This window comes from Protopterus annectens, chromosome 2.part2, assembly GCF_019279795.1.
Source record: "Protopterus annectens isolate FY-2018-M chromosome 2.part2, PAN1.0, whole genome shotgun sequence".
NCBI classification, from domain to species: Eukaryota; Metazoa; Chordata; order Ceratodontiformes; family Protopteridae; genus Protopterus; species Protopterus annectens.
In genome coordinates this window covers 593066130-593093423 of record NC_056730.1, presented here as the reverse complement: position 1 = coordinate 593093423, position 27294 = coordinate 593066130, and the positions used below count along the sequence as shown (strand labels likewise).

Sequence of the window (27294 nt, the reverse complement as noted above, 5' to 3'; positions counted from 1 at the left end):
AGGCATCTGTCGTTAAAATTTGACTCGCCTCTGGCCGGGTCACAGAGAGTCCCTTGTTTAGGTGACATTCCTGAGCCCACCACAAAAATTCCTTTTGAATGCAAGGTATTATTGGAATGACAGTGTCCAGATCCTGGCAGTGCTGTGTCCATACATTCTTGAGATACCATTGCAACTTCCTCATATGCAGTTTGGCATTGGGAAGCACCAGAATACAAGATGCCATGAACCCTAAGGCTTGTAGGACTGTCCTTGCAGTCAGCCCGGACTGAAGAGATAGATGATGGAAGTAAAGGGAAAGATTCTTTTGTTTGTCCGGGGTTAGAAAGGCCATCTGGGATGCTGTATTCAGTCTTACACCCAGAAAGCACATGTCTTGAGAGGGTACTAGACTGGACTTTATTTCGTTCACAGAATACCCCAGGCATCTTAGCACTGCTATCACATATTCCAAATGACGAAGAAGCTCTTCCTTCCTTGAGCCAGAATCAGGCAATCGTCCAAATAAGGATAGATTTGTATTCCTTTCAGCCTGAAGAAAGCTATCACTGGAGCCAGAACTTTCATAAATACTCTGGGCGCAGTAGATAAGCCAAAGGGCAATGCAGAGAACTGATAGTGAGAAGTCCCAGTCCAAACGCAGATACTTCCTGCAACTTAGTCTGATAGGAACATGAAGGTATGCCTCTTTGAGATCCAAAGTTACCATCCAGTGATCCTTGCCCAGCAGAGGTAAAAGTTGTTGTAACGTCAACATCTTGAACTTGGGAATGTCCAGATAAGTGTTGAGGATAGATAAATCCAAAATTGGTCTCCACGTGTTCCCCTTTTTTGGTACAAGGAACAGGCGAGAATAAAATCCTAGGCCCCTTTCTGGCATAGGAACCGGCTGTATGGCCCCTATTTGGAGTAACAGAGAAATTTGCTTGTGAGCCTCTATTCTTTGTTGAGGAGGAATGTCTGGCATGCCCTTGAAAGGAGGCAAGGTATGGAAATAAAACCTGTAACCGTGATGTATGATGTCCAATACCCATCTGTCTTGGGTAATCAACTTCCAATTTTCTTTGAAAAGTGCCAACCTTCCTCCCAAAGGTGCTGCCAGGCGAGAAAGTTCTGGCAGCTGAAAAGGTAGGTCATTGGGTTTGTTTACAAAGGACTGACCCCTGCCCTCACCTGAAGACTGTGCAGGAGAACTCCCTGTCCTAGGCCTGAAAGAGCCCTGACCTCTGCCCCTGCCACATCTAGATCTACCCCTAGACTGGGAATCATAAGAAGGATACGTCCACCCCTTAGTAGGCCAATTTCTACTAAACTTTGGAGGCTGAACCTGCAAAAATTCTTTAACAGTCTGCATAGACTTAGCCTTGTCTACCATTTTCTTTAAAACTGCCTCAACAGGAGAACCAAACAAGACATCAGATTGCAAAGGGGCATCCAAAATCCTAGTTTTAACATGGACAGATAAATTTTGATCCCGCAGCCAGGCATGCCTGCGAAGAACTGACCCAGTGGCAGCCACCCTGGACGAGGCCTGTACAGCATCAAAACCACATTGCAAAGAATGCTTACCAACCTGTTCAGAAACATGCACTAAATCTTGTAACTCTTTACAATCAATACCTTCCGCCAGAGCATCAACCTTAGATTTCAACTGTGAAAGGAGATAATTTTGATATTTCAACATGTGAAACTGGCAATTCAAAGCTCTCATGGCTAGAGTGGAAGAAGTATAAACTTTCTTTCCCCATCTATCCAAGGCCCTGGCCTCTTTATCTGCAGGAACTGGATTCTTGACAACAGAAGCCTTAACACCCTTAGGCCCCTGGCTAACAGTTTCAGGGTCTGCCCTAGGACTCTTAAAAAGATACTTATGAGCTTCAGGTACCCTGTAATACCTATCAGGTTTAACAGGAGCAGGAGGCAAAGAATCAGGATTAAGAGAAGCCTCTGCAAATACATCTTCCACCACATTTAGAACAGGAGGTATAGCCAAAGGCCTATGCTGGGGTAAAAACAAAAATTCCCTAAGCCTTTTCCTGGAATCAGAGAAGTCCGGACCTTCCCATTTAAAATGCTCTCTCATGGAGTGAAGGGTCTCTGAAAAAGAAAAATCCTCAGGAGGAGAAGCTGACGGAGTAGAATCATCCACATCAGAATCAGAATAATGAGCATACTCCTGTAAGTCTTCAGCCGAAGACTCAGACACATCCGAAGCCTGCTCCCAATCCCCCAACACTGGTTCCATCCTAGGCCTTTTATCAGGAGGGGGCATAGAGCCTCTAATTAAAGTAATTAAATCTTCAGCCATTTTAAGCATGTGCTTCTTGGGCACAGAACCTGAAGAACTAGGAGTGACACCCACAGAAGCTAAACTAGACCTGCCTCTAGGAGAAGCCTTGGAAGCAGAAAGAGAGGGCCTAGACCCCTTAGGAAGGGAGGGAGTACAGTAATCTGAGAAGCCCCTACAGCCTGACCTGCCTCCTGGGAGGCCACATCCTGTAAAATCAAAGTTTCCCCCTGAGACTCCAGAGAGGCCTCCGTCGGAACCACCGGTTCCACTGACACCTCTAAAGAACCGGCGTCCGGTTCGGACGACTCCTAACCTAGGTTTAACTGCCTTGTCCTTGCGCTTCTTTGAGGAAGCGGCCGGAGCATCCGACGGCATTTTATAATTGCACCGCTTCCCAAAGACCAACCTGGCACAATCCAACCTCCGCTTTATAGTGCGTTTATTGAACCTAGCACAAAAGCGGCACCCAACAACGTCGTGCTCAGGTCCCAAACAAGGTATACACAAATTATGGTAATCCCTATGCGGTATCTGTTTCCCACAAGAAATACAGTTATTCACTTTTTCTGACATCCGTTAAACCACTGAGGCAAGAAAAAACCAAAATATTCCCCAACGGGGTACTTAACCAACTCTGACTTCGGTCTGAAACTCCGAAAATTTCAGAACGCCGAACGGCACTCGCAACACTGCCTCTGCATCGGTCCATGCGGCAAAAAAGACTGAAGATATGACGTCGGTCATGCGCATTTGTACCCTGACGTTCTGATGTCAGTCAAATGCGCCCTGACCGACGTCAGCCTTATACTCTGATATTCTGGCCGACCGAGGGACAGCGGACTACCCAAGTGTTAGGACTGCAGCAATGTGAGATGAAGAACATCAAATGATCAGATTTTCTAACGGACCTTAGTTTTATCTGAATTAAGTCTGAGTTGTCTATGCACATCCAAAGTATGCAGCACCCTCTGACTGGCAGATTGCGAAGAGGGGAAAAAAGTACACAAATGAATAGACTGATTAAGAGACAACTCATTAACCGCCTTGGGCATAAAAGGATTAGTATGCAAGGACATCTCGTTTTTATGAAACACCAAAAAAGAAGGACAAGCCTCAAGGGCTTGAAGCTCAGATACCAATATGGCAGAAGTAAGGGCCAACAAAAAAAAAAAGTCTTCCAAGAGCAATGCTGCAAGGAAGCTGAAGCAGCAGACTCAAAAAGAGCCAGAGTCAACTCGCCAAAACTAAGATCCCAGGGAGAAGGAACAGGCTTACTGCAAGGCCTAACATGAATGATGCCTTTAAGGAATTGTTTATATTCAGATAAGGAAGACATAAAGGCAGACAAGTAAAGACAGATAAGTGGGCCTTAACAGAAGAATAGGCCAAAACCAGCAATGAGCAATTCACACAAACAGAGAACCAAAGGAGCATCCACAGTAAGTGGAGTTACGAGACAGACACCAAACAGAAAATCTCTTCCATTTGGATAAGTAGGATTTCCTAGCAGTGGGGTTCCTGGCCTCCTGCAGGACCCGCAGCACTTCCTCAGAAAAATGGTGTCCATGTGGAATCAAAATCCTGTCACCCACAGTGTCAGTTGAAGAGTGGACAGGTGGGGATGGATGAAAGATCCCTGGTCTTGTATGAGTAAGTCCACCCTCCACCCTGTGAGGTAACTTGTGATTACTGCCCTTGGCTAAATGCAGAACAGGGAACCAGTGCTGTTGCAGCCAAAAGGGAGTCACCAACAAGATTTTGGTAGCGTCCAGTTGAACTCTGAACAAAATGTTTGGAACAAGAGGAAGGGGAGGAAGTGCATAAAGAAACATCCCCTTCCAAGTAAAAGAGAGGGTGTCCACCTTCCACACCACAGGACCCAGGACTCTACCACAAAACAGCGGAAGTTGTCTGTTCAGAGGGCAGGCAAATAGATCTATTTGCGGAGTACCCCACCAGTGGACGATGTCCAGAAACACATCCTTGTCAAGCATCCATTCGTGGAATTGAGTTAAGGACCTGTTCAGGGTGTCTGCCATAATGTTTTGACCTGAGGGAATATAAACTCCCTGAAGAGGCACTTGATACTGGACAGCAAGATCCCACACCAGGAGTGCCAACTGGCAAAAAAGGTTAAGATCTTGCTCCCCCGTTTGTTTATATACATCACTGTGGTAATGTCTGTGAATACCTTGAGAGATCCTGGGGAGAAAAGGGGATGAAGAGCCAGCAGAAAAGCTATCTTTTTGATAATGATGTGCTCCTTCTGTTGAAGAGGTGACCACACCTCCCCCCTTACCTTCAGGAAGCCAAAAGCTGCCCCGTATCCCACATCTGTAGCCATCTGTGAACAGTTCCTGAGAGGGAAGAGGGGGTGAAAAGGGAGCCCTGGATTTAGACAAAACTGCAGATTCACCAGTGAAGTTCTTTCTTGAGACAAGGAAAAAGAGGAACTACAAAGTCTAGAGGATGTGCATGTTGAAGCCAAACTGTCTCAAAAATCACTAAAACTTTCTCATGTGGAGTTTGGCCAGAGGAAGCATAGGAATGGTGGATGCCATGAAATCCAGAGCTCTCAAACTCCCTGGCTGTAATGTAGGGCAGAGGAAGAAGTGTTTGTAAAAAGTAAATGAGAATTAAGGGTTTGGGAGGAGGCAAGGATGCTAACATAGGCACTGTCTGAATTCTGCAACTTAGAAAAAAAATGATCCTGAGAAGGAATCGGAGAAGACATTTTGAAGTTTATTGTGAACCCCAGGGCTCTAAAGGGAAATGGTAAAATGAAGACTTTGCAACAGGATCTCTGGAGAGGAAGCCTGAACCAGCAGGTTGTCCAAGTAAGTAAATATTTGGATCCCCTGAAGCCTGCAAAAAAGCAATCACAGGAGTGAGGCATTTGGTGAATACCCTTCGGGCAGAAGAAAGGCCAAAGGGCAAAGAAGAGAAATGAAAATGCCAGGAAGCAATAGAGAAATGCAAAAACTTCCTCAAAAGGAATGGATCAAAATATGGAGATAAGCATCTTTTGAGATCCAGAAACACCATATAGGCCAGAGGGAGTAAGTGAGGAAACAGAGTCTGAAGGGACATTTAAAAAGTGGGCACCTTCAGACAAGTGTTTAGATGAGCGAGGTCTAGAACTGGTCTCCACGTACCCTCTTCTGGTCACTAGACACATTCTGGAGTAAAACTCCCTCCCTCTTTGAGACACAGGCACCTCTTGAATAGTATCTTGAGTCAAAAGGTCTCAAAGTACCTCTGGGGAAAAAAGGGAGTTGTTCCAGAGGAAGCGGAGGAATGCCCAAAAAAGGATGAATGGATTTACACAACACAAAATACCCCTGGTAAATACCAGACAGAACTCAAGAATAAACAGGAAAAGAGACAAAGTTGAAGAGAAAGACAATGTAGCTGGGAAGAGACGAATAGCCATACAGCACCTAGTTTATCAGGAAAGGAAGACTTCAGAGTCCCTGAAGTCTGAGTAGCCTAAGAAGGAGGAGCCCACTTGCCATTCTTTTTGCCCTTAGTAGAAGGGCAAGATTGCCTGCGAACTAAGGCTGGCTAATTCGGGTAGTTTCTCTGAAATATAGGCAAAAGAGACACAAATGCATGTTTGAGTTACTGTAAGGCCTCCACCTTATCCTGGAGGGACTTAAACCAGCAGCTGCTTCCTCAAACAAATGTTTATTATCAAGAGGAGAATCAATCAACTTAGCCTTGATATCATTAGGTAAAGGTTGAAGCTTAAGTCAAGAATACCTCCTCATCACTGAGCCAAACGCAGCAACCCTAGAAGCAGCAATTGGCTGCATCATAACTACACTTGATGGAATGTCAAACCACTTGAGAGGAAGTCCCTAACAAGGGAAGAGAAGTTTTACACTCAGAATATGGGAGATCAGAAAAGCCGACAAGCTTGAGAAAGGACAGCCAACACACACCTGGACATATGGGTCTGATAATAGCCCTAAAAGCCAAGGTAGTCGAGGTGTAAACTTCTTTAGTCTTTCCATGGTTCTGCTGTCTTTATCAGAAGACATTAACTTAAGCGAAGGAAGCAACTGAGAGGGTATGTCAGAAGCTACAGATACCACTGAGGGGCCAGGAGCAGGACATTTGTACAAAAAGTTACAATCCTCAGCCACCCTATAAAACCTATCAGGCTTCTTCGGAGCAGGGGGCAGAGAATTGGGAGCTTTGGAAGCATTGGAAAATGCAAAGGTTTCAGACATTCTATCTGCAGCAACTCATAAAATCTCTTACGGATTTCAGAGGCCTGAGCACAACCTCATTTAAAAAATTCATCATCCTGGAGACTGAATCTTTAAAGGAAATTTCTTCAAAAGGGAGTATCAGGACTACTGGATTCCTCTTCTTCTGATCCATAGTCCAAAGAAGAAAGAATTTGGGAAGAGTAAGCAAAGGATTCCTTATCAGAATCAGACTCTTCCTCAGAGGAATCCTGTTGCTTGGGCCTTTAAAGGGGAGTAGAGGACCAAGGGGGAGCTAGAACAGAACCCCTCTGAGGAGGTTTTAATGCCATCAAAGCATTAAGCAAACCCTGAGTAAAGGCCTGCCACACACACAGTGGATCCCTAGGAGCAGGAAAAACATGTTTAGTTTTTTGTTTCTTCTTTAAAGGAACATCCACCCTATAAATCTTAGAAGGCTCTGACCCAGGATGGCATTCAATAACTGCAATAGGAACTTCTTCCCTAACTAAACTCTGCAGAACACCCCAAACCCCTCTAAAATCAACAGTGGTTCCCCCTGAACATCTGAAACGGACGTCTGCAAAGTCTCACTGGACGTGCTGAAAGCTGGATCCTTGCCGGCCTCCAACCCGGTCATAGGATCATAGGAGGTTACTAGAATATTGGCCCTGAGGCCCTTAAAAGCCTAGCCAAGAGTTTAGCCCATGTTTAGACAGGTCAGCACCCAAAGCTCCTGTCCAGCAGGGACACAGGTGGAATCTCAGGGGTGTATTTTCGGTTTCCTATTCAGTTATCCAGATTGTGCTTGAAAAGGGATAATGAGGTACTCTGCTCGACATGGACAGGAAGTCTGTTCCACAGATGGGAGTCTCTGGGACACATCTGTCCTGCCAACAAGTCCTATTGATATCACAGACCAGGTTGAGGTCACACGTATGGGTTGCTCAAGTGGAGCCTGACTTGCGGATATGCAGCAGTCCCATCAAGGTGGGTTTTGGAATTATCTTGATTTACTTGGCGGGGACAAAGCTGGTACTCCGGCTTTGATTGAATAGGGTGCCTAATGGTGCTGCAGGTTCATGCCTGAGTTCATGTAGGATGCAGACTGACATGTCATCAGGTCCCATGGAGGCTGTATTTTTTTGCCTTTGAGAGGGCAGTGATGACTCGTCCCCTAGAGATAAGGGGTGGGGGGGGGGGCAGGTACTGGGACTATCGATTTACTGATGGGGAGACAGAGGAGAGAATTTTTCACTAAATCTGTCATCTAGTAGATTGGCTATATCTACAGCATTTGTGTATGTGGTGTCCTTGACCACTAGTTCTGAACAGATCTGGATGCTTCCTTTGAGATTGTGGACATATGTGAAGACTAAACAAGAAAAAATAAAAAAACGCAAACCACAAGGTAGAAAACGAGGAACTGTTTAATAAAGTGCAAATGACTAAACACTTTTGCCTTAGTATCCCAAGAGACTTCTACAGAGTAATTTACCATATAATAAAACCATGTTTAAATATCTTGACCAAAATGAGGCAACCAATCATTTTAACTTGCTCAATAAATTTAAAACCATGTAAGATTGCTTCTTAAAGCCACCTTGTATTGTGTATAATAACCTGATACACTAAATAAAAAAAAGTTATTTACAATAAACTTCTTAATTTAAATAACTATTCATTGAATTTCAAGGTTAACAACACCAATTAAACAATGTCCTGCACAAAAACTTGATTTTGTGTTATATGACACTGTCCTATAGGACTAAATTCTAGTTCCCTTCTGCTTCAAAATTGGCTTTACAGAGATGTTATCATTGAGACCTGGTGCAACCCTGGCATTAAGTCTAAGTTGCCACCTGACCTCCTTTATCTCCACCTCCGTTTTAGCATCACCATCCCTTTCTTTGAATGAGTCTATCAGTGTGGTTCTATATGTGAAGAAGGCCTTATGACTTTCTCTAATAGACGTGGCCAATTTGGACTCTAAGTTGGCTTTAGAGGATTTCACTAGTGCTCTTATTTGCTTGTTCAAACTAAGGAGAGATTGCCTCCAATTGGGTACCTGCTGCTCCTTGGTCCTGGACAGCATTTTTTTTTCCTTTTATTATATAGTTTATTTATTGCAGATGCCCACCAGACAGGTTTATTCTTCCTTGTGGAGGAAGATTTTGTCCTGTCAGGTATTCCTAATTCCATGCATCTATACAAATGCTCGTATAGTACTTTGGTGCAGATTTGGACATTGATGCCAGTTCCTACTGTGGGGGAGGGGACTGTGAAGCTGAGGTTGTAATCACCTTTGGAGAAGTATTTTTGTTTGACTCTAGCTGGGGGGGAAGGGGGTCGGGTCAAGGGAGATGGTGTCTTCAAAAGTGACTGCTTTATGGTCGGATCTTACCAGGGAGGATGATACCGTAGGGGTGCTGCAGTGGTTACTCATGTTAGTTAATACCAAGTCCAAGATATTATCACCTCTTGTGGGGGGTATCAACTAGCTGTTCCAAGGCATTTGCATTGATTAAATTGAGGAATCTCTGGACATTTGCATTTTGGCATGAGTAGTTTTTCCAATCTATGGTTGGGTAATTAAAGTCACCCAGGATCAGGGTAAAGGGTTGAACCTTGATAGATTCAAAGAGGTCCAGATAAGTGGAGTGGGCATCTTGGGGGTCTGTAGCTAGCTATAATTTGAATAGGGGGTCTTGTCAATGGTTAACTGCACCTGGAGTGTCTCCTGTGCGTCATACTGTTTGACCAGCCTGGAGGTGTGTGTCTAACATATAGTGAAACTTCACCTCCTTTGGCTTTGTTGCCCACACTTTGGGTCTGAATGTATGATAGGATGAGTAACCAGGTAAGGCTGGGGTGCTCTCCGCAGCTCTGAACCAGGTTTCTGTGACTGCACAAATGTCAGCATCTTCCAGGGTTAAGAATGCTTGCAATGAGTGCATTTTCATGTTTAGACTCCTGGCCGTTTAGCAGCATGACCTTTAATTTGCATTTTGTTGAAATTTTTATGTTGGTAGCATCAACCTTATGACTTTGCCTAAAAAAGGCACTATGGGGGAGGCAAGGGCCTTTGCCAGAACCTGAAGCCCAAGTGAGGTCATCTTTAGCAAAGCATCGTGGTCTGTCAATCATATCTTCCCAGGCTGTCAGGCACTGGATCCCCCTGGAATGACACCACAAGCTATGCAAATTGTTAAAGTCAATAACTTTGTTTGTAATGAGGCATCATTCTGGGTGACGGTACAATGCTGCTTAAGGCTAAGGACATACCTGACTGGGACATATTCAGTGAACTCAATCATGCCTCTATTCATACAGTCCAGGGAGGCAAGAAAAGTTGTTCATGCCAACATGGACTACGACAAAGCCATAACAGTACCTGTTGAGAGACTTGAGTGCGTGTTTGATATGGCAGATTCTAGCACCTGAAACAATAACCGTGACTTTCTCCTTATCCATCTGTGTGTCTCACAATGGAGTTTCCTAGGACTAATATGCTGGGTTTATGGTTCGGCCTTAGCGATTGCAAGACACTGGTATGTGGACTATGCATGGTATGTGGTGTGGAGGGTTGTGGAGTTCTCATGTGTTTCTGCCTCTGAAGTCTCCTTTGTTTGGGTTTGTTTTTGTTGAGAACCTCCGCATATGTGGATGTGTATTTTGTAGTTGTGGGTGGTGTTTAAGGTGTAGTGATTGTGTTGACAACCTTCTTAGTGCCAGATATACTGGCTTGTGAGAGAGAGAGAGCACAGACTCTAGCTTCTTTATGTAATTGCATCTCTCACAAATTGTGTCCCTACGTGGTAGTAGTAAGATGGCTGTCCATGTACATGAGGCATTTGCTACACTGTCTCAGGATGCCCATATCAATGAAGCTGGCAGGAGAAACCATAGGAAACTGTCCATTCATATTTGTAAGAATCTGAGGGAGAGAGGGCAGGGAGAGCTAAGGGGTAAGCTTAAAGCCCAAATAAATACAGCAGGGAAGATGCAATTCAACATTTTCGAGAACAAGTAGCAGAAACGCCAAGATGAAGTAATACAGTAGGAGAAGGAAACATACTGTAAAAGCAGCTGAATACAATTTTTTTTTTTTTTTTTTTAGTAAAGTGGAAAGGGGGAAAGGAGATAACTCAAGGTTAACTCATTAACCCAGAGTACCGTCTCATAGCGCCTCTGTGCTTACATCCAAGCGAGCTGTGAGACAGTAGTAATTGTATGCCGTTACAGCAGAGTCCCTTCCACAAGCGTATCTAACTTTAGAGTCATATTTTAGCTCCCCTGTTAAAAACGAAGTTGAAAAAGTACCTGAACTTTTTCAGTTACTTTCTCAACTTAGTTTTCAGTGTGGAGTTGCACTAAGTTCATATTTGATTTTTCGGAGAAAATCAGCTCACCATGCACTCGCACAGTAAGCAAGTTCTCTATGCATTGCAAAAAGCAAGTGGTAGCAGGCAACTGGATTCTTTCAGTCACCACTTGCATAACACGTCTCCCCTAATTTAAGGTTTCTTTGATCTGTCAAAATAAATAGGGGATCCAGCAACAGCAATTCCTTTTCATGTTTCTGATATTTGCAGAATTCACCTAAATTGCTACTGGATCCTCCTATTTATTTTGTCAGAGCAGTTACTTGTGTGCCAGATTGTGAGACTAGAGATACTGCCATGATCAGAAAAGACAGCTGCTGAAATACTGTACTTCAAACAAGCAGAGTTCAGCTGCAATGGATTCCTGTTTTAGAAGGTAAGTGTTCACACAAGAGAATTGCGTCCGAATGTGCCTCGCATCTTCTCCATTTCTGTTTTTTAGTTGCTTCATACTTTTAAGTGGAATTTTAATGTAAATACTTCAAGTGTTGCTTATTTTGGAAGTTGTACAAGCTCTCGGTGAAAAAAAAAAGGATTGTTTTCCTGTTTTTACTGCTCTACAAGTGTGGGATACACTAGGGTATCTGGAAAGGCATGTTGAGATAAGTTTTAGTCGTACATTAGTTTAACTGCATTCCCGGCCAAAGTAGTAGCATGTACCTTGGGGCTGATGAAATGCCGAATGTCCTCCTAATCTACTTGGTTCCCTGGTGACAGCCTGTGCTAACTAGCAGTCTTCATCCTCTTACCTGCCCTTGCTGTCTTTATCATGTTAATTAGGAATTACAGTTTAATGGCAAATAGGCATTGTTTGTCCCATAACTCCCCAACTTTCTTTGGCAATGTGAAAGACAAAAGTGGGCAAATGTACAGTACACCTCACGATAAAACTTGAGACTGAAAATGTGAAACCTACTAGAGTAGTAACCTTTACTAAACAATGATTATGATCTTATGCTTTTAAATTTTTTTCTAAGGTATTGTATCTGCAAGACAAGTTGGTAGAGAATCCAATTCAGGCATTGTATTTTTTAAGGGGGTTTGGCGATGCACGTAGTACGGAGTGTGTTGACTAGGACGTCAGAAGAATGGGACAAGTTAAGTACACTTACAAAGTCAAAGCACAATGTCCTCTCTGACAGCGTTTCAATCTTAGTAAAAGTACAGGACAAAGATCAGGGTAAAAGTGGATTAACTTAGCTTGTCGGTCTTACTAGCAAGCCCTTATAAAGCAGACTAACAATAGTGCATAGAGCTGGGTGAAATTAACTGAAGGTGACTACATTGACTTTGAGCTCTACGTGCATCTTATATGCAGCAGCAAATGTACCAGCACGTTAAATTTCAAACATATAACTTGGCTATGCCCCTGTGCAAACCCAGACTAACTTCCTCCACTATCTCCTGACCCTATTCTTCTCAATCACACAAAACTAGCTAATCCTTTCTATTGACATCCTTGTCTGTAAAACCAACTGAAAGTTCTTACAGTGCTCAATGTTTCCTACCTATTGTATGTATATCCATACATGATTTGTTAGCCTAGAATACTCTTCCTTAATCATAAGCTAAAATGTATTTATTAGTATTCTCTTAGCTAAAATGTATTTACTAGTTAATTTGTTAAATCTTGTAATGTACTTATGTTATCGTGATCTTTTTCTTGAATGTGGAGCTTTTCTCCCCGGGCCTCTACTGAAAATGGACATGTATCCAGTTGGACTAGCCCGGTCAACAAATGTAAAATAAAATAAAATAAATAAATACATTTTCCAGTGGAATCTATAGGTTCCTTCTTTGCCCATGAAAATATAACTGGTAATATGGTTTCTTTCTATATCCTAATGGCTTGCTAAAGACTTGCTGTAGGTCATCTGACAGCCTTCCAAACTGCATGGCTATGTGCGTGCATGCGGATGCATGTATGCGGACATATTTTCTGAGTTTTTCGGTAGTCTGTCCAGAATTAATGTACGCCCACTGAGTATGAGGATATACAACAGGTCCGCCTTGACCCTGAAGTGGATCAAGCAGCTAACAGAGGAATGAAAACATTCAGAATAAGGAATTACAGTTCAACCAATTTGTTTCTCTTCTTTCCATTTTTACTATGTTGTTCCTATGGTTAGTTAAGCTGTGCAAATAGAGTGACCGCATAACCTAAAATTAATGCACCTTGGAAGCATGGAGTGCACATAATGGATTTTTCAGCGTGTGTGTGCATGTGTGTGTGTGTGTGTGTGTGTGTGTGTATAAAATATACACACACCACATTTAATTTTTACCATGATACATGAAAAGGGTTCAAGAAGCAAGACTTTGCTTGCTTTTTTTACCAAATACAAAAATAAATATGCCTTGCATTTTAGCACAAAATGATTAAGGCTATGAACTTCTAACAAACTTCATTATGGACTTGACGCCTTCTGCTTCCACTTCCTTACTGTGTGATTCTGAACAAGTCAGTTACCAAGGGTGTGCCACCAGTGAAAAGAAGTCCTTGTGTATAGTGCATTAACATAGATGTTTAAAAAGTTAGTACTGCCTTTTTATGAAATTTGTATTGCCTGAAAATGCCAAGCATGATGTCATAGTACTTGCAGTTATGCTACTAGCATGGCAATTATTTCTTTAAAAGCCACTCTAGTTCCCAAATGCTCCGAGTTTGAAACACTTAATCCATGCCCATCTATATAACCTTAATCCATGCCCATCTATATAATCATAGTTATAAATTGTTAAAGGTATACCACTGCACATTTTTGAATTAAAATCAAATGCTCACTTTTCACAAAGCATGCAGTTGTTTTAATTGCTTTTATAAACTAATATGGTCAAAGCATACAAAAGGAAAATAAGTGATGCTCATTCTTTTCTGTTTACACTGACGTGTTGAGAAGATGGTACTTAGGGGTTCAGTACAAAAATGGAGTACATACCAAGTTGACACTATGCATCTTACTCATAAATGCAAGCAGCTGGGGGTGGTCTCAACAGCAAGCCTGTTTTGTGTGCATGTAAAATAATAATGCATTTCTTGCTCATGTGAAATGCACACAACTGTTTTGTGCCCGCAGCTTTTGACATGCCAAACCCAAAACGTTCACCATCATTGCCTTAGGTTGTGTAACCTGCCATCTGCTTATTTAAATTAGGGTCTGTCCCTACCACATTTGGGGAAATGTTTCATTTGGTGATTGGACATCTCAACATTTTACTGAAGGGGGTCGCTTGGGTGAATGTTTCATTCTGGTGCATGTGTATACCCCCGCATGTACTAATGAAGATGTTGCTTGGGGATATAATTCATTGGTGCATCAGGGGAGTGTTTCTGCATACATCAGACTGCTGAAGTGAGCGTTGGGCAAAATGGTTTACTGTGTCATTTCAGTGCTTGACACGAACTGATGGAGTTACTGGGGAAAATAATTCATTATTGTGTCACAGAAAAGCTTTTGCATAATTGGAAACTCCATTTGGCCATTTTATTGTCCTGTCAGCTGCCTGTGTTATACTGATTCACTGGCTTACTGTAATTTGTACCATGGTGCCATGATCTCTTCTCTGAACCGATCTATTTGTTAGAGTATTGTGGTACAAATACAGTTAAATGCAGTTTAAAAAGCTCAGGCTTCAGAGATTATATATATATATTTTTTGTGCATGTCCAGCTTTCAAGTGTGTACTTGAATTAACTGGGAACAAATGAAAGATTGCGAGGGCATCTCTTGTGCACAGCCCTCTTCAGGTCACTGCACAGATTTTCTATTGGCGTTAGGTGTGGGCTGTGGCTGGGCCATTCCAAAATGTTCATTTTCTTCTGGTGAAGCCATGCTTTTGTTGATTTGGATGTATACTTGGGGTCATTGTTGTGCTGAAAGTTGAAATTCCTCTTCATCGTCAGCTTTCTAGCAGACGCCTGAAGGTTTTGGGACAAAATTGACTGGTATTTGGAACTGTTCATAATTCTCTCCACCTTGACTAAATCCCCATTTCCAGCTGAAGAAAAGCAACTCCAAAGCATGATACTGCCATCACTGCGCAGCACCAAAAGAACACCATCCCCACGGTGAAGTGTTGTTTTTGTGCCATTCTGGAATTGTGGCCAAAAAGTTCAACCTTGGCCTCATCAGACCACAACACATTTTCCCACATGCTTCAGACAAAAGAATATGCATACCTCAATAATGTACTGAAGGGGTTGCTTGGGTGAATGTCTCAGCGTGGTGCATGTGTACACCTAGACATACTAATAGGTTTATAGGTTCATACTAGGCTATCTGCCCTGGGGCATTTATAAGCCTAGCCAGAGTGTGTTTGGCTTTCGCCACCCTTAGATTTGAGTTTGCTGTGCCCTTTTTTAAGGTTAGTTTACTGTGCCTCTCTAGTAGTGACACAGAAGTAATCCCCGGGGTAAACCTACGATCTTCCATCCACTCATCAAGATTCCTCTTGAAGAGAGTCAGTGAGGTGCTCTGCCTAACATGGACCGGAATTTTATTCCAAAGCGAAGGGAGCCCTTGGGTTATAAATCTGTCCCTCCAGCAAGTTCTATTTATTTCTGTGCTGAGGTTCAAGTCCCTCGAGCGCGTAGTTCTAAGGGATTTAGATGGAGCATGTCCATTAATTCTGGGTTGGACATAGCTTTGTATGTCAGGCATAGATCGGCTCGAAGTAGGCGGTATGCGACTGAGTAAAGCTGGAGTTTCTTTAACCTGGCAGCATATGGCATCTGTTTGAGTCCCTTGATCTTCTGAGAGGTACTTTTGGGGTCTTTCTAGCTGCTGCAGGTGTCGGATAAGGTACATCCCAAAAGGGGCATTGTATTCTATGATGGGCCTGATGAGGGATGAATAAAGGGACACTATTACCTCCCTTGATCTAGATGTGAATCCTTTCGTGATAAGGTGGGCTACGTAGAAGGTCTTTCTAACCACTTTGGCAATGTGGTTGTCAAAGGAGAGATTGCTATCAACTTGGGTCCCCAGATCCCTAATTACTTCTTCTGTATTTAATGGGTTACCACCTATGTGGTAATTGGTGGGCACTTTGATTTTGCCAAAGGGTATTAGACCATGGCTCTGGCACCAGTTATCCGTCTCTGTGAGACCTTTTTGAAGGATGTTCGTGTCAGCTGGAGAGTCAATTATGGCGCCCAGTTTGCAGTCATCTGCGAACTTGGTCAGCCATAATCCTCCCGTGCTGGCCTGTACCTCGGAAAAGTATATGCCGAACAAGAGAGGTCCCAGGACCGAGCCTTGTGGGACACCACTTGTAACTGGTTTTGAGTCTGACATGACTCCGGCAATTCTGACTCTGTGTTGCATCTTTGAGCCAGTTAGCAACCCATCTTGTGACATAGGGGTTTATGTTTAAGCTGGATAGCTCATCTATGATGCTCGAGTGGGGTATTGTATCAAATGCCTTTGCGAGGTCCAGATAGGCTGTGTGGACTACCTTCCCTTCATCTATGGCCTTGGTGACTGTTTCGAAGAAGTCGACCAGGTTCAAGAGGCAGAATTTGCCCTTGACAAAGCCGAACTGAGTAGGATCCAGTGTCTGTAGGTCCCCAATGTCTTTGTTTATGAGTTCCATGATGATCCTCTCCATGGCCTTACAGATAAGGCTAGTCAGGCTTATGGGGCGACCGTTACCAGGGTCCGTTGAGGCACCACCTTTGTGGAGCGGGACCACTGTTGCTGTACACCATTCTTTGGGTACATATCCCGTAGTGAGGCTGAGATTGTACAGCAGTTTTACGTGAGGGTTTAGTTCTTCTTGGAGTTCATGTAGGACGCAACCCGGGACACAGTCTGGTCCCATTGAAGCAGTGTTTTTGCCTTGGAGAGGGCGGCCTTCACCTGAGCATCTGAGATGTTAGGGAAGCTGCACTCTACTGGGATAGATATTTGCTCTTTAGGGGGGGAGGGGGGGGGGGGGGAGAAGTTTTTACTGAACCTGTCTGCCAGGATGTTGGCAATGTTTGTGGGTTCAGTGTATTTTTTGTCATTTATAATCAACTCTGAGCATATCTGGGAGTTGCATCCCAGGTTCCTAACATAGCTAAAGAAAAGCCTTGTGATTGTTTTTAGTGTCCTGTGCAATTTTTCTCTCGAAGCTAGCCTTGGAGGATTTTATGAGGGATCGTAATTTTTTGCTAGTACTGATCAGAGATGCCTTCCCTTTTAGGGATTTTGCTCCATCATGTAGTAGCTTCCTCCTTCTGTTGTACAACTTATTTATGGCTGGGGTCCACCAGACTGGACGCCTGCCTTTGGACGCTTGGGTTTTGTTTTTGTTTGGGATAGCATGATCCATGCATTCCTGGAGGTGTCCACAGAATGTGTTTATATAGGATTCTGTGAATGAAGATGTTCCCTGCAGAAATACTTCATTGTGCATCTGAGAAGTGCCTTTGCATACATGATCAGACTGCTGAAGTGAACACTGGGCAACACAGTTTAGTGTGTCACTCTGGTGCTTGTACATACACAAGCGGGGGGACCATCTTCTTTACTGTGATACGATATACAGATAGACAGAGAAAACGGAACTCCAGTCTGCCAGTATGATTGTAACAATGCTAACTGATGACTTCTGGAGAAAAGGTTATGAATTACCCAATGACAATAATTATGGCTATAGACTTGTTTTACTTCAAAAAATGTTTAGTAAGTCACTTTGTTATTCCATCAATACCCCAGGTTAACAATACTAACATTTTAAACGTGTCCCTGGTTATGTAGAAATGTGGGAATGAGGGATAATACGAACAATGCTGATCAATATATCCAAACATTCTGAACATATATTCTGATTTAATCTTTCTTTCTACTGAATAATGTCTGGGTGGTATGAGAGGCTTAGTATTTTATTGCTGATTGTTGGCATTGCTTAACCAGATATTTTGTACAATATTTCTGCATTTTTTACTTCTGTGTCTTATTGTAACCAGAGGAATGGTTAGGTGAGATAGAACGAATTACTACTTTTTGGATGAATTCTTACATGGATGGACCAGATGACTTAGCCATTTCTGCTTGTAATTCTCTTTCGGATTATACTCAGTAGTTGCCTGAGTGAGGTAAAGGTTATTACTTGCTGACAACTACCAGCATGGAGCTACCATATATTTTGGGCATTTCTCCTGGCTTTGTCAGTCATGTGTGGAAATTAGGTGTGAGAAATGGCTCAGTAATATCTAAGTGTTATACTGCTTTTACTGAATTACTCGGGTCTTCTAACAGATGACAATGAATCTGTTACATAACAGCTGTACATACTCAATAGGTTATGTGCAGCAAATATCACCTGTGTCTGAGCCTGCTTAACTTTGCACCAATGAAATGCAGGTCATTATCACATATGCAGTTACAATATAGCACTGACATCACTTTTCAAGTAAAACTGTCAACAGCTGTCACTGTTATTCACAAACAGAAGCAGTTATCACATTGATGAATGCACAAGCCAGATTGTGCTTTTTCTCTGCTTGGAGTCATTGCAAGTCACCCCCTCATTTTTCATCAACTATCTACCCTCTGAAACCCGTATATATATATATATATATATATATATATATATATATATATATATATATAATCTGTGCATATATGAGTGTATATGGATATATATGTACATAATGTACTTGCACATATTTACATATACAAATGCATATATATTATAATTTTATGTATCCAGCTTTCAAGAATAATTTATTATCCGTTAACAATATGTGCATACTGTATTGAAGAAAATTGATGACAAATATGTCTAAAGAAATGTTGGAATGATGGATAACAAACAGTGCTATGTCTTATTGTAACCAGAATGATGGTTAGATGAGAACTGGAATTACTACTTTTTTAGTGGAGTGGCGGTCCTTACCCTGCTACTTCTCTCTCATGTTCCCTTTCTGTGTCCCCTTGTCAGTTACCGGGCAAGTCCTTATGCACCAAGGCCAGGAAGGTTCCTCTTCAGAGATTTGTGCCAACTGCTCTTGTGTGGGTGGGTGCATCACGGGGGGGGCATACCCAGCCACCATGGATCTAATGATAGACTGGGATTGCAGTTGGGAACTTGGACATACTTCAGCTCAGTCTCATAGTGCTGCTGTCCTAGGTAAGCATGGCCTCAGGGGTGTCACTGTGATGCAATGCTTCCCTACAGAAAAGGAAACATGCAAAAAGACAAAGCCTGGGTCAGGCTTAGTCCTTTCACATGTTGTCTTGGCTTCACTCTCCACTCAGTCCCCCCTCCCCTTCTGGTGTAGTAAATGTATGTAGGTCAGGTCAAGAGGCTTTACATTAGCTCCCTCCTTTGACTCCTTATGGCCAATGCCAAAAAGACACATGTAAATGGAAAAGGCAGAGGGAAGGCAGAGTGCTGGCACTGCATGCAATCGTGAGTCATTGCTGCTACCAGCAGTTTGAGTGGGTAGCCAGGAACACTTCAGACACCCATGAGCTGAAGCTCCATGCCAGTCCTCAGCATATTATTGGAGTGGTGGTCCTTAGCCTGCTTTTCCTCTTTACATGTGCCCTTTCTGTGCCCCCTTGTGAGTCATTGTGTGTAATTTGGTGTTTTCAAGGGTGGTAGGTATGTACCTCTGTAGCATCACCACTTATGTACCTTATGAAAAGCATAATGCCCCTGTGAACAGAAGTGAAGAGTTGGATGGGCTAACCAGGTAATGCATATGACATATATACATATGTAGTCTTCCAATACATCTCTCAAACATTAGTAATCTGTTTGCATTTTCTTTCCTGTGCAGGTTCGCCCACTTTCTAACACTATGGCTTCATGAGCAGGAGAATGACGAGTGTGGATATGTGGCCATTCCTACATTCACTGGGCTGCCAGCCATGCCTCCGTAAGTGAAAACCACTACAACCTGAGCTTCCCCACATTCCAGTGTGAAGGTATACTGGATTGCAAGAAGAGGTTTGCATTGGAGCGGAGTACTGCAGTTGTTGGAAGAGAAGTGTTCCATCTACCCTGAGCCCGACATTCTTGTGCTGCACATTGGAGGGAATGATGTCATCAGTCACCCACTAGGAAGGCTACGGTTTCAAATCAGAGTAATTTTTGAACATCTGCAGTCATGGTGGCCAAAGTGTCATTTTGTGTGGTTTCGCATCATTCCTTGCCAGATATGGAAAACAGCAAACAGTCAACACGTACAAGGCCAGACGTTTACAGAATGGGGTCATGCATGGCTTGTTGCACAGGGTCGGTGGATCTACAGTCTGCCATGACAGCATCACAGCAGAGATGTTCACCATTTCAAAGGGACGGCATTCACCTAACTGAGGAGGGCATTGCGTTGCTCTTGACTGATCTCCACAATGGCATAAGGAGAGCTATGAATGATACATTGGTAATATGCAGCTTGTGAGAAGAATGGAAAACACCCATGCCCAAGTAGGACCAGTATGGTAAGTAAAACTCTATTGTTATATTTATGAGCTGGTGAAGATGCTGAGAAAGAACTGCTTCAGGAGAGTGTTACCACATACAATCGAATATGTCAGTAACCATCCTGCAATACTTTTTCTTTTTCTGCTTTCATCAGTCATGTGTAGAGTTTAGATGACAGGAAGGGCTTAGTAATACAAAACTTGATCCCTTAGGTCCACTGCTGAATGGACACGTATAAAGAGAAAATGCATAGGTAAGAAACTGCTGACACTGAAGGAGGTCGTGAGACTGTAGTGGTATCAGCTGTCTGAGTGGGTAGCCAGCACAGGTATCGGACAGATGAGATGGTCTTGCATGCCACCGATGTCCCATGCCTGTCCTGGGTTCATTAGTGGAGTGGCAGTCCTTACCCTTGCTTTTTTTCTTTACATGTACCCATTCAGCAGTATGTTGGATACACCAAGAATGTGTACATTTACAATGATGTGTGTCTACATGGCAAAAACAACTGGGTCTGAATGCTGTATACACATGTACAGATATCAGTTTGTTTAGGACTTGGGTTACTGAAATTTTTTTTTTTATATTTTAGTAAATAACTTTGCTAGGTAGCATGTAATTGTACCAAGTTATACCTCATTTTGAAGATAATGTTAGTCCTTAAACATGATAAAAGAACTGGCTGTATGCTATACACATGTACAGATATCAGTTTTTTTAGGAGTTAGGTTATGAAAATTATATTTTTTCATACTTTAGTGAATGGCTTAGCTAACAAAAGTAGTGAATGGCTTAGCTAACAAAAGATGTCAATGTGCTAAGTAATACATCATTGTGAAGGCAGTATTAGTCCTTACAATGTGGTAAAAGAAATGTGGCCTTGCACTGTACATATGTACAAATATCAGTTTAGGGCTTACGTTATGAAAATTATGATTTTTTTCATATTTTGGTAAATAACTTTGCAAGGGAGCATCTCAATGTGCTAAGTAATGCCACATTTTGAAGACAGTATTAATAGTTCAACATGGTAAAACAACTGCGTCATACACATGTACAGATATCAAAGTTTGTTTAGGACTTGGGTTATGAAAATGATTTTTTCCCATATTTTGTTAAATAACTTTGCAAGGGAACATCTCAATGTGCCAAGTAATACCTCATTTTGAAGACAGTGTTACTCCTTACAACATGGTAGAAGAACTGCATCTGTGTACTGTACACCTGTACAGATATCACAGTTTTAGTCTTGTAGGATTATGAAAATTATACATTTCCAATACTTCTCATTATTATGCCCATATTTTTGCAAGGAAGCATGGTGATGACACAAATGATGCATCATTATGAAGCGGACACTGAGACGCACAACTTCTACACTGACATGTAGGTTCTGTCTGTTACAGGTGATGAGATATGTTTTATCAATTATGAGAAATATTATATTAATCATATTTCTGTGAATATATCCATAAAGGAGCATCACACAGTAATGATTAAGGTATCATTTTAAAGCTGATGTTCATACAAACATATTAAATACAAACTGTATGGGTCTACATTGTACACTGACCAAGATACTGTGCTTTGCTTTTCCAAAAAGGTAAAAAATATGCACAATATCAGCACTCCTTGCCAAATATTTAATAATGACTTTGATAAACACTATCAACACTTACACTGTTGGAAAGGTCAGTGTCTGCTGAACAACTTTCGCATTTACATTTTTATAGTCTAGCTCTTACAGTTAAAGAGTTATGAACACTTGTTTTCTGTATGGTATTACAAATGGATTTTCTGAAAATGAGCTCAGGCTGCACTGTTGTTCCTATAGTGGAAGTAAACGGGTAGCAATTTCTGAGCTGCTCCGGAGTGAACGAGTTAAGAAACTACAGGGGTTGGCCTTCCCAAATGTTCTCTCTGAATTAGGAAGAATGAGCTAATAGCACTGGACTGGGAGGAGTGTCCCAGATCAAGTTTACAGTAAGAGCGAGCGACTGCAAAACTACCAAGTATAAAAACAAGACACCAATATGGAGGGAGAGTGGGAAACTATGCTACAGCTACTAGCTACACTATTTTAGGCAGAAAACACTAAAGCAATGTTTATCACAGCAGAAAAACAGCAGTGAGACACTAAATGAAACTTTTACACAGACGAAGGAGCAAGGAGACTCTAGAGAACGCTTTTAACTGCAAACAAATCAGTTATATGGATACACTCCTTGGCAAGAAATCAGAACAAACAGATGCTTAACAAATGGAGAAAATTTCCAGTTAATACCTTTCACATAGTGAAACTAGCTAAAAAAGCTTTACAAACAGTGTGACAGTAACAAAAGTGATTTAACAGACCCTGTAAGGCAGACAATTTCAGTACAAAAGTGCAGATTAGTTAATACAGAAATCCAACAACAAAGCCGGGCAAACCTCTGGGTTCTCACTGACCTCAGGAGAAGCATCCAGCAGAGGATGGACAGCAGAAGGTTCCGGTCTTAGTTTCTTAACCTTCTTACCTAACAGCTGACCCTTGGGGCAGGAAGTTACTTTCATGGTATCCTTAGCAAAAAGCTTAAGTCACTGATTCTCAAGATACAAAGCAAGGGAAGAAAGCCTACCACAGGGTCTTCGGTATGAAAGCCAGACATACAGAACAGGTCGTATGGTCGTGAGAAGCTCCTAGGCAAAGTGAACAAACACTTATCGTGGCGTTTTTTATGGGGAATGTCTCCTGCATTGACACTTACCCTTCTTGGATGACATTAACCCCCAGAAGCAACAAAAAGCCAAGAAAAAACAAAACCCCAATGGGGTACTTATCTGCAACAGCTCAAAACCAACAAACAAGACTTAGGCATTCATACCAGCGAATGAGAGATGTGTCTGAAGTAGCGGAAAAGACATAGGCGTTCAGACTGGGGGCAAAGAAGTTCTGAGGATGGTACGTCTGAACGTCACCTTTATGCCCTATGCTATGTGAGAAGCATATGTGTGACATACAGAGTACCTTAAAGCAACAGTAGACTTTTGCATACTGGCCAGACTTTGGGTTACCAAAGGCAGGGAATCATTACACAAACACTGCAACCAGTGAATGGAAGGACATCTATAATTATGTTAGAAATCTCAGAGACAATGGCTAGCACTATGGAGAGCTAAAAGCAAAGGATATTACATACTCTGAACCAGAGGAGATGGCCAACTTACTAGTGAAGAAATTTAGCTCAAACTGCACCCCCCCAACTCCCCTTCAACATTCTAAGATCACATACCCACATCTACACCAGTCTCAAATTTTACAGGCTTTCAACAACATCCCACACTTCTGTACCTTAGATAAACATTCCCAGCTAAATGTCAGTCTCTATGTAACTCGTTGGACAGCACAATGGCTTACAAATAGGACTCAGGAATTTAGCGTGGGCAGTTTTACCTCCTTCAAAAGATCTATCAGTGTACCCCAGAGTTCAGTCATTGGGCCATTCCTCTCTTGCATTTATTTCTCAGAAGCCAAACCTAATGTTAAGGACTTATGACTGACCAAGTTTGCAGATGACAGTAAACTTGGTCTGCTAACGTTCTCAGCAGATGCTTCCCACTGTCATTACTGTTATCTACTGTAACAAAAGTTTTACAAAGCAATCATGATACAATCCTCCTATCATGGAGAACCTTAAAGTCCTTACCTCGACTGAGTTGACTCTTATTTCTGCATTGTCTTTTTCAGCTTTTAGTTCCAATTCGATGTTCAAGAGGGCAATTTTGGGAGATTCGTATTTCTTGGGCTGCATTTCAAATCCAGCATAAGAAAATGTTTTCTTAAAAGCAACACCAGCTACCAGCTGAGATTCCTGTTAAAATAGAAAGTAGAAATTAACTTCAGCTTAACTTACCCTCTTATACAAGTCTTCCCCCAAAGTTCTTAATATACTTGGTTAGACTAAATACAAACAAGAAACTCAGCTCTGTAATGTAAAGGAAGCTCAGGAGGTCCAAGTTTGAGCAGCAGCAAAGGTGCTTGAGGGGTTAGGTGAGGGATGGGCTTGGGCATCCAATGCTGGCTTGCTCATGGGTGGGGGGCACTTACAGAGGATTCTGAGCATACTTGCCTTATTGAGCTAGGGGAGATAGGTGTGCTTGGCAGCATACACATCTCTCCTTTAGCCACACAGCTACCATGAATCATAATAAAATACCACCATAACACTCTTACAAAAAGAAACCCTGCTGATTTTAAAGTATGGTACTTTGGGGCCTCAGGGACTCAACAAAGAATGTAATTGGAAGTATGTTATTTGAATTGTATGCTTAATTGACTGTTTTGTGCAATATGCTGTATATAAAACAGTACTTTGTAGTGTTTTTACTCTTGGAAGGCTGTATAAGCCAAGGCACTAAGTGCTTTATTAAATTTGCTTACTTTTTTGGATCGGTGGTCTTGGTGGTATTTGATTATTTTACTTTTTTTTATTTTTTAAGTTGTATTAGCTACCATGAATCAGCAAACTGCCTAGTGCAAGGGAAGGGCAGTCCACTCCACAGAATATGTAGGCTGGTCATATGTGCCAAACGAGTTTCTTAGAAGTGAACATGCTGCAGGTGGCTCAACCTTGCTCTGGAATATCCACTTCCAGTCCCCATGGAATGAATGAGCCAAATGGGTGCAGCAAGCAGAGCCAATGGCAGGATTCCTATACAGACTGTGTAGGAAGCGAAAAAAAAACAAAAAACACACATCTGAGAAAACCTGTTCACGCAGTTAATAGTATCTCACTAATTTTAAATACAGTCAACATATTCTGTTACACACAACTTGCCAAAGTCAACTCAAGTTGATATATTTTTTTAATCTGTACTGAGCTTCTATCAAGGGGAAAAATGCATTATAGTTTTCTCCAATATACTCATTAGGCTTAACACAAGTCAAAATTAACATAATTAATTACAATCCTGTTCTACATAGATCTGTATCCAACCTGTAATGGTAGTATACAAAATGATAATCTGTGAAACTTGCTACAAATTTTTCTCTCTCCAGCCTCCTACTACTGTTGCCTTAAAACGTACAAGTGAAAATGGGATTCCCTTCAAGATGGCCAACAAGTGAACAGTAGGTTACATATATTTCTGTAGGATTCCTTTTTCTACAAGCAAAGTTTGGCTCCTTTTAGTTAGGTAATAAACCCAGCTGAAATAAAACTTGTAATACAAACTTTACATACTTCATCTTAAATCTGTTTATTCTTCAAAATATAAGTCTGATTTCAGAACTGTTACTGGATGACTGTTTGGACTAGAGTTGGTTTCAAAGAATATATCTGATAAAGACACTGAGCATATTTGGTCTGTTAAGGAATTATCTTGCAAAGTGGAAGGCTCTCTACCTAAAATAAGTACTGAAAACAGTTTTTACAGCAAACTGAGCTTCTTAAATAAAGTTATGTTCTTACCATAACGTTCCATTTGTGTTGTTCATCTTCATTTCCATTAACCTGTGGGCTTCAATTCTGACCTTTGGAAAGTACAGTTGTGTACACTTACCATAAATGTAGATGTTAAGAGTGTATTAACTGTTGCAGTCATTACATTTGGGTAATCTGCTTGCAGGTTGCCCTCAGTCAGCCTGATTAACAAAGTCTTGGGTCCTGCGTTGGTTGCTGTCCCTTCTTCCATGACATCAGGTCGTCAGGGGTATAAAACATGCAGCAGACGTCATTACATCAGTTTTTCTTGCTCCAGATGTCAGGTGCCCCCCCCAATGGGGAGCAAATAAACATAAAAACACAAAGGTATACCTCCAACAAAAAGCAAATGCACCAAAAAGGCTTTTAAGCATAGTAAAGGAAAGTAGTGGTATAGTCAGAAGAAGTTAGGGGGCCGGAGGGAGGGTAACCAAGACTGCAACAGTGAATACACTCAAACATCTACATTTATGGTACGTGTACACAACTGTACTATGTTGTTCGTGTTTCACTGTTGCAGTCATTACATTTGGGTAAATTCCCAAAGCTGTGGTTGGGAGGAGGAATTCATATAGTATTAGGGCCAGCAATAAGAACCTGCAAGACAGCAGTGGCAAAGCCAGCTCTAGATTTAGAGAAAACTGGCAAATGATAATGCTTGGTGAAAGTATGTACAGAACTCCAAGTAGCACCTTCTAGGATGTCCTTGGTAGGAACACCTCTGAGAATGGCTGCCGAAGTAGATGCAGCCCTGGTGGAGTGAGATCTGATCCCCTGGGGGATAGGTTTTCCATGGTGCTTATAGCAGAAATGAATGCAATGGCTTATCCATTTAGAAATGGTTTGTTTTGAAATAGCCTTCCCCTCTGCCCCTGCAGCAAATGCTACCAACAGTTGTTCCGATTTACTTCAAGGTTTAGTCCTGTCCAAATAGAATCTAAGTTGTCTGTGCACATCCAAGGAATGCAGAATCCATTCCCCTTTGTTCTGTGGATTGGGAAAGAATGTTGGCAAATGAATGGACTGATTAAGAGCCACATTGAATACCACCTTGGGCATGAAGAGTGGATTGGTCCTGAGTGACACCCTGTCCACATGAAAGATGATGAAAGGCTCCACTGCCATAAGGAGCCTGGAATTCAGATATCCTTCTAGCTGAAGTGATTGCTAAAAGAAAAACTGTTTTCCAAGAAAGAAATTTTAAGTCTGCAGTAGCAGCTGGCTCGAAAATGAGGTAGAGTGAGTTTCTCCAATACAAAGTTAAGGTCCCAGGCAGGGGCTGGAACTCTCCTGGGTGGTCTTAAGTTTTTGGCCCCTCTGAAGTACTGCTTGAGCAGTGGATGAGAGAAGAGGGGAGTATTGCAAAATCTGAGGTAAATTGGGCACCACTGTGCTCATCCCTTTAGACTGGTTCCAGGCACAGAATCTTTTCCACTTTTCAGCATAAGATTTTCTAGTACTAGGTCTTTTTGCCTCTAAGATGACGCCCTTCCCAGGTTTGCTGAGGGATGATAGGGGTG

At 42.1% G+C, this 27294-nt stretch overlaps 1 protein-coding gene across 2 annotated transcripts in view; it reads right to left on the bottom strand.

Annotated features, from left to right (window-relative positions):
- CCT7 (chaperonin containing TCP1 subunit 7) overlaps positions 1-27294 on the bottom strand; it is a 1331840-nt gene that overhangs the window by 405685 nt on the left and 898861 nt on the right. For both annotated transcript variants that reach the window (XM_044064044.1, XM_044064045.1), the window contains one exon: positions 23999-24163. In XM_044064044.1, coding sequence (XP_043919979.1) covers positions 23999-24163 — 165 coding nt within the window. The remainder of the gene's footprint in view (positions 1-23998; positions 24164-27294) is intronic.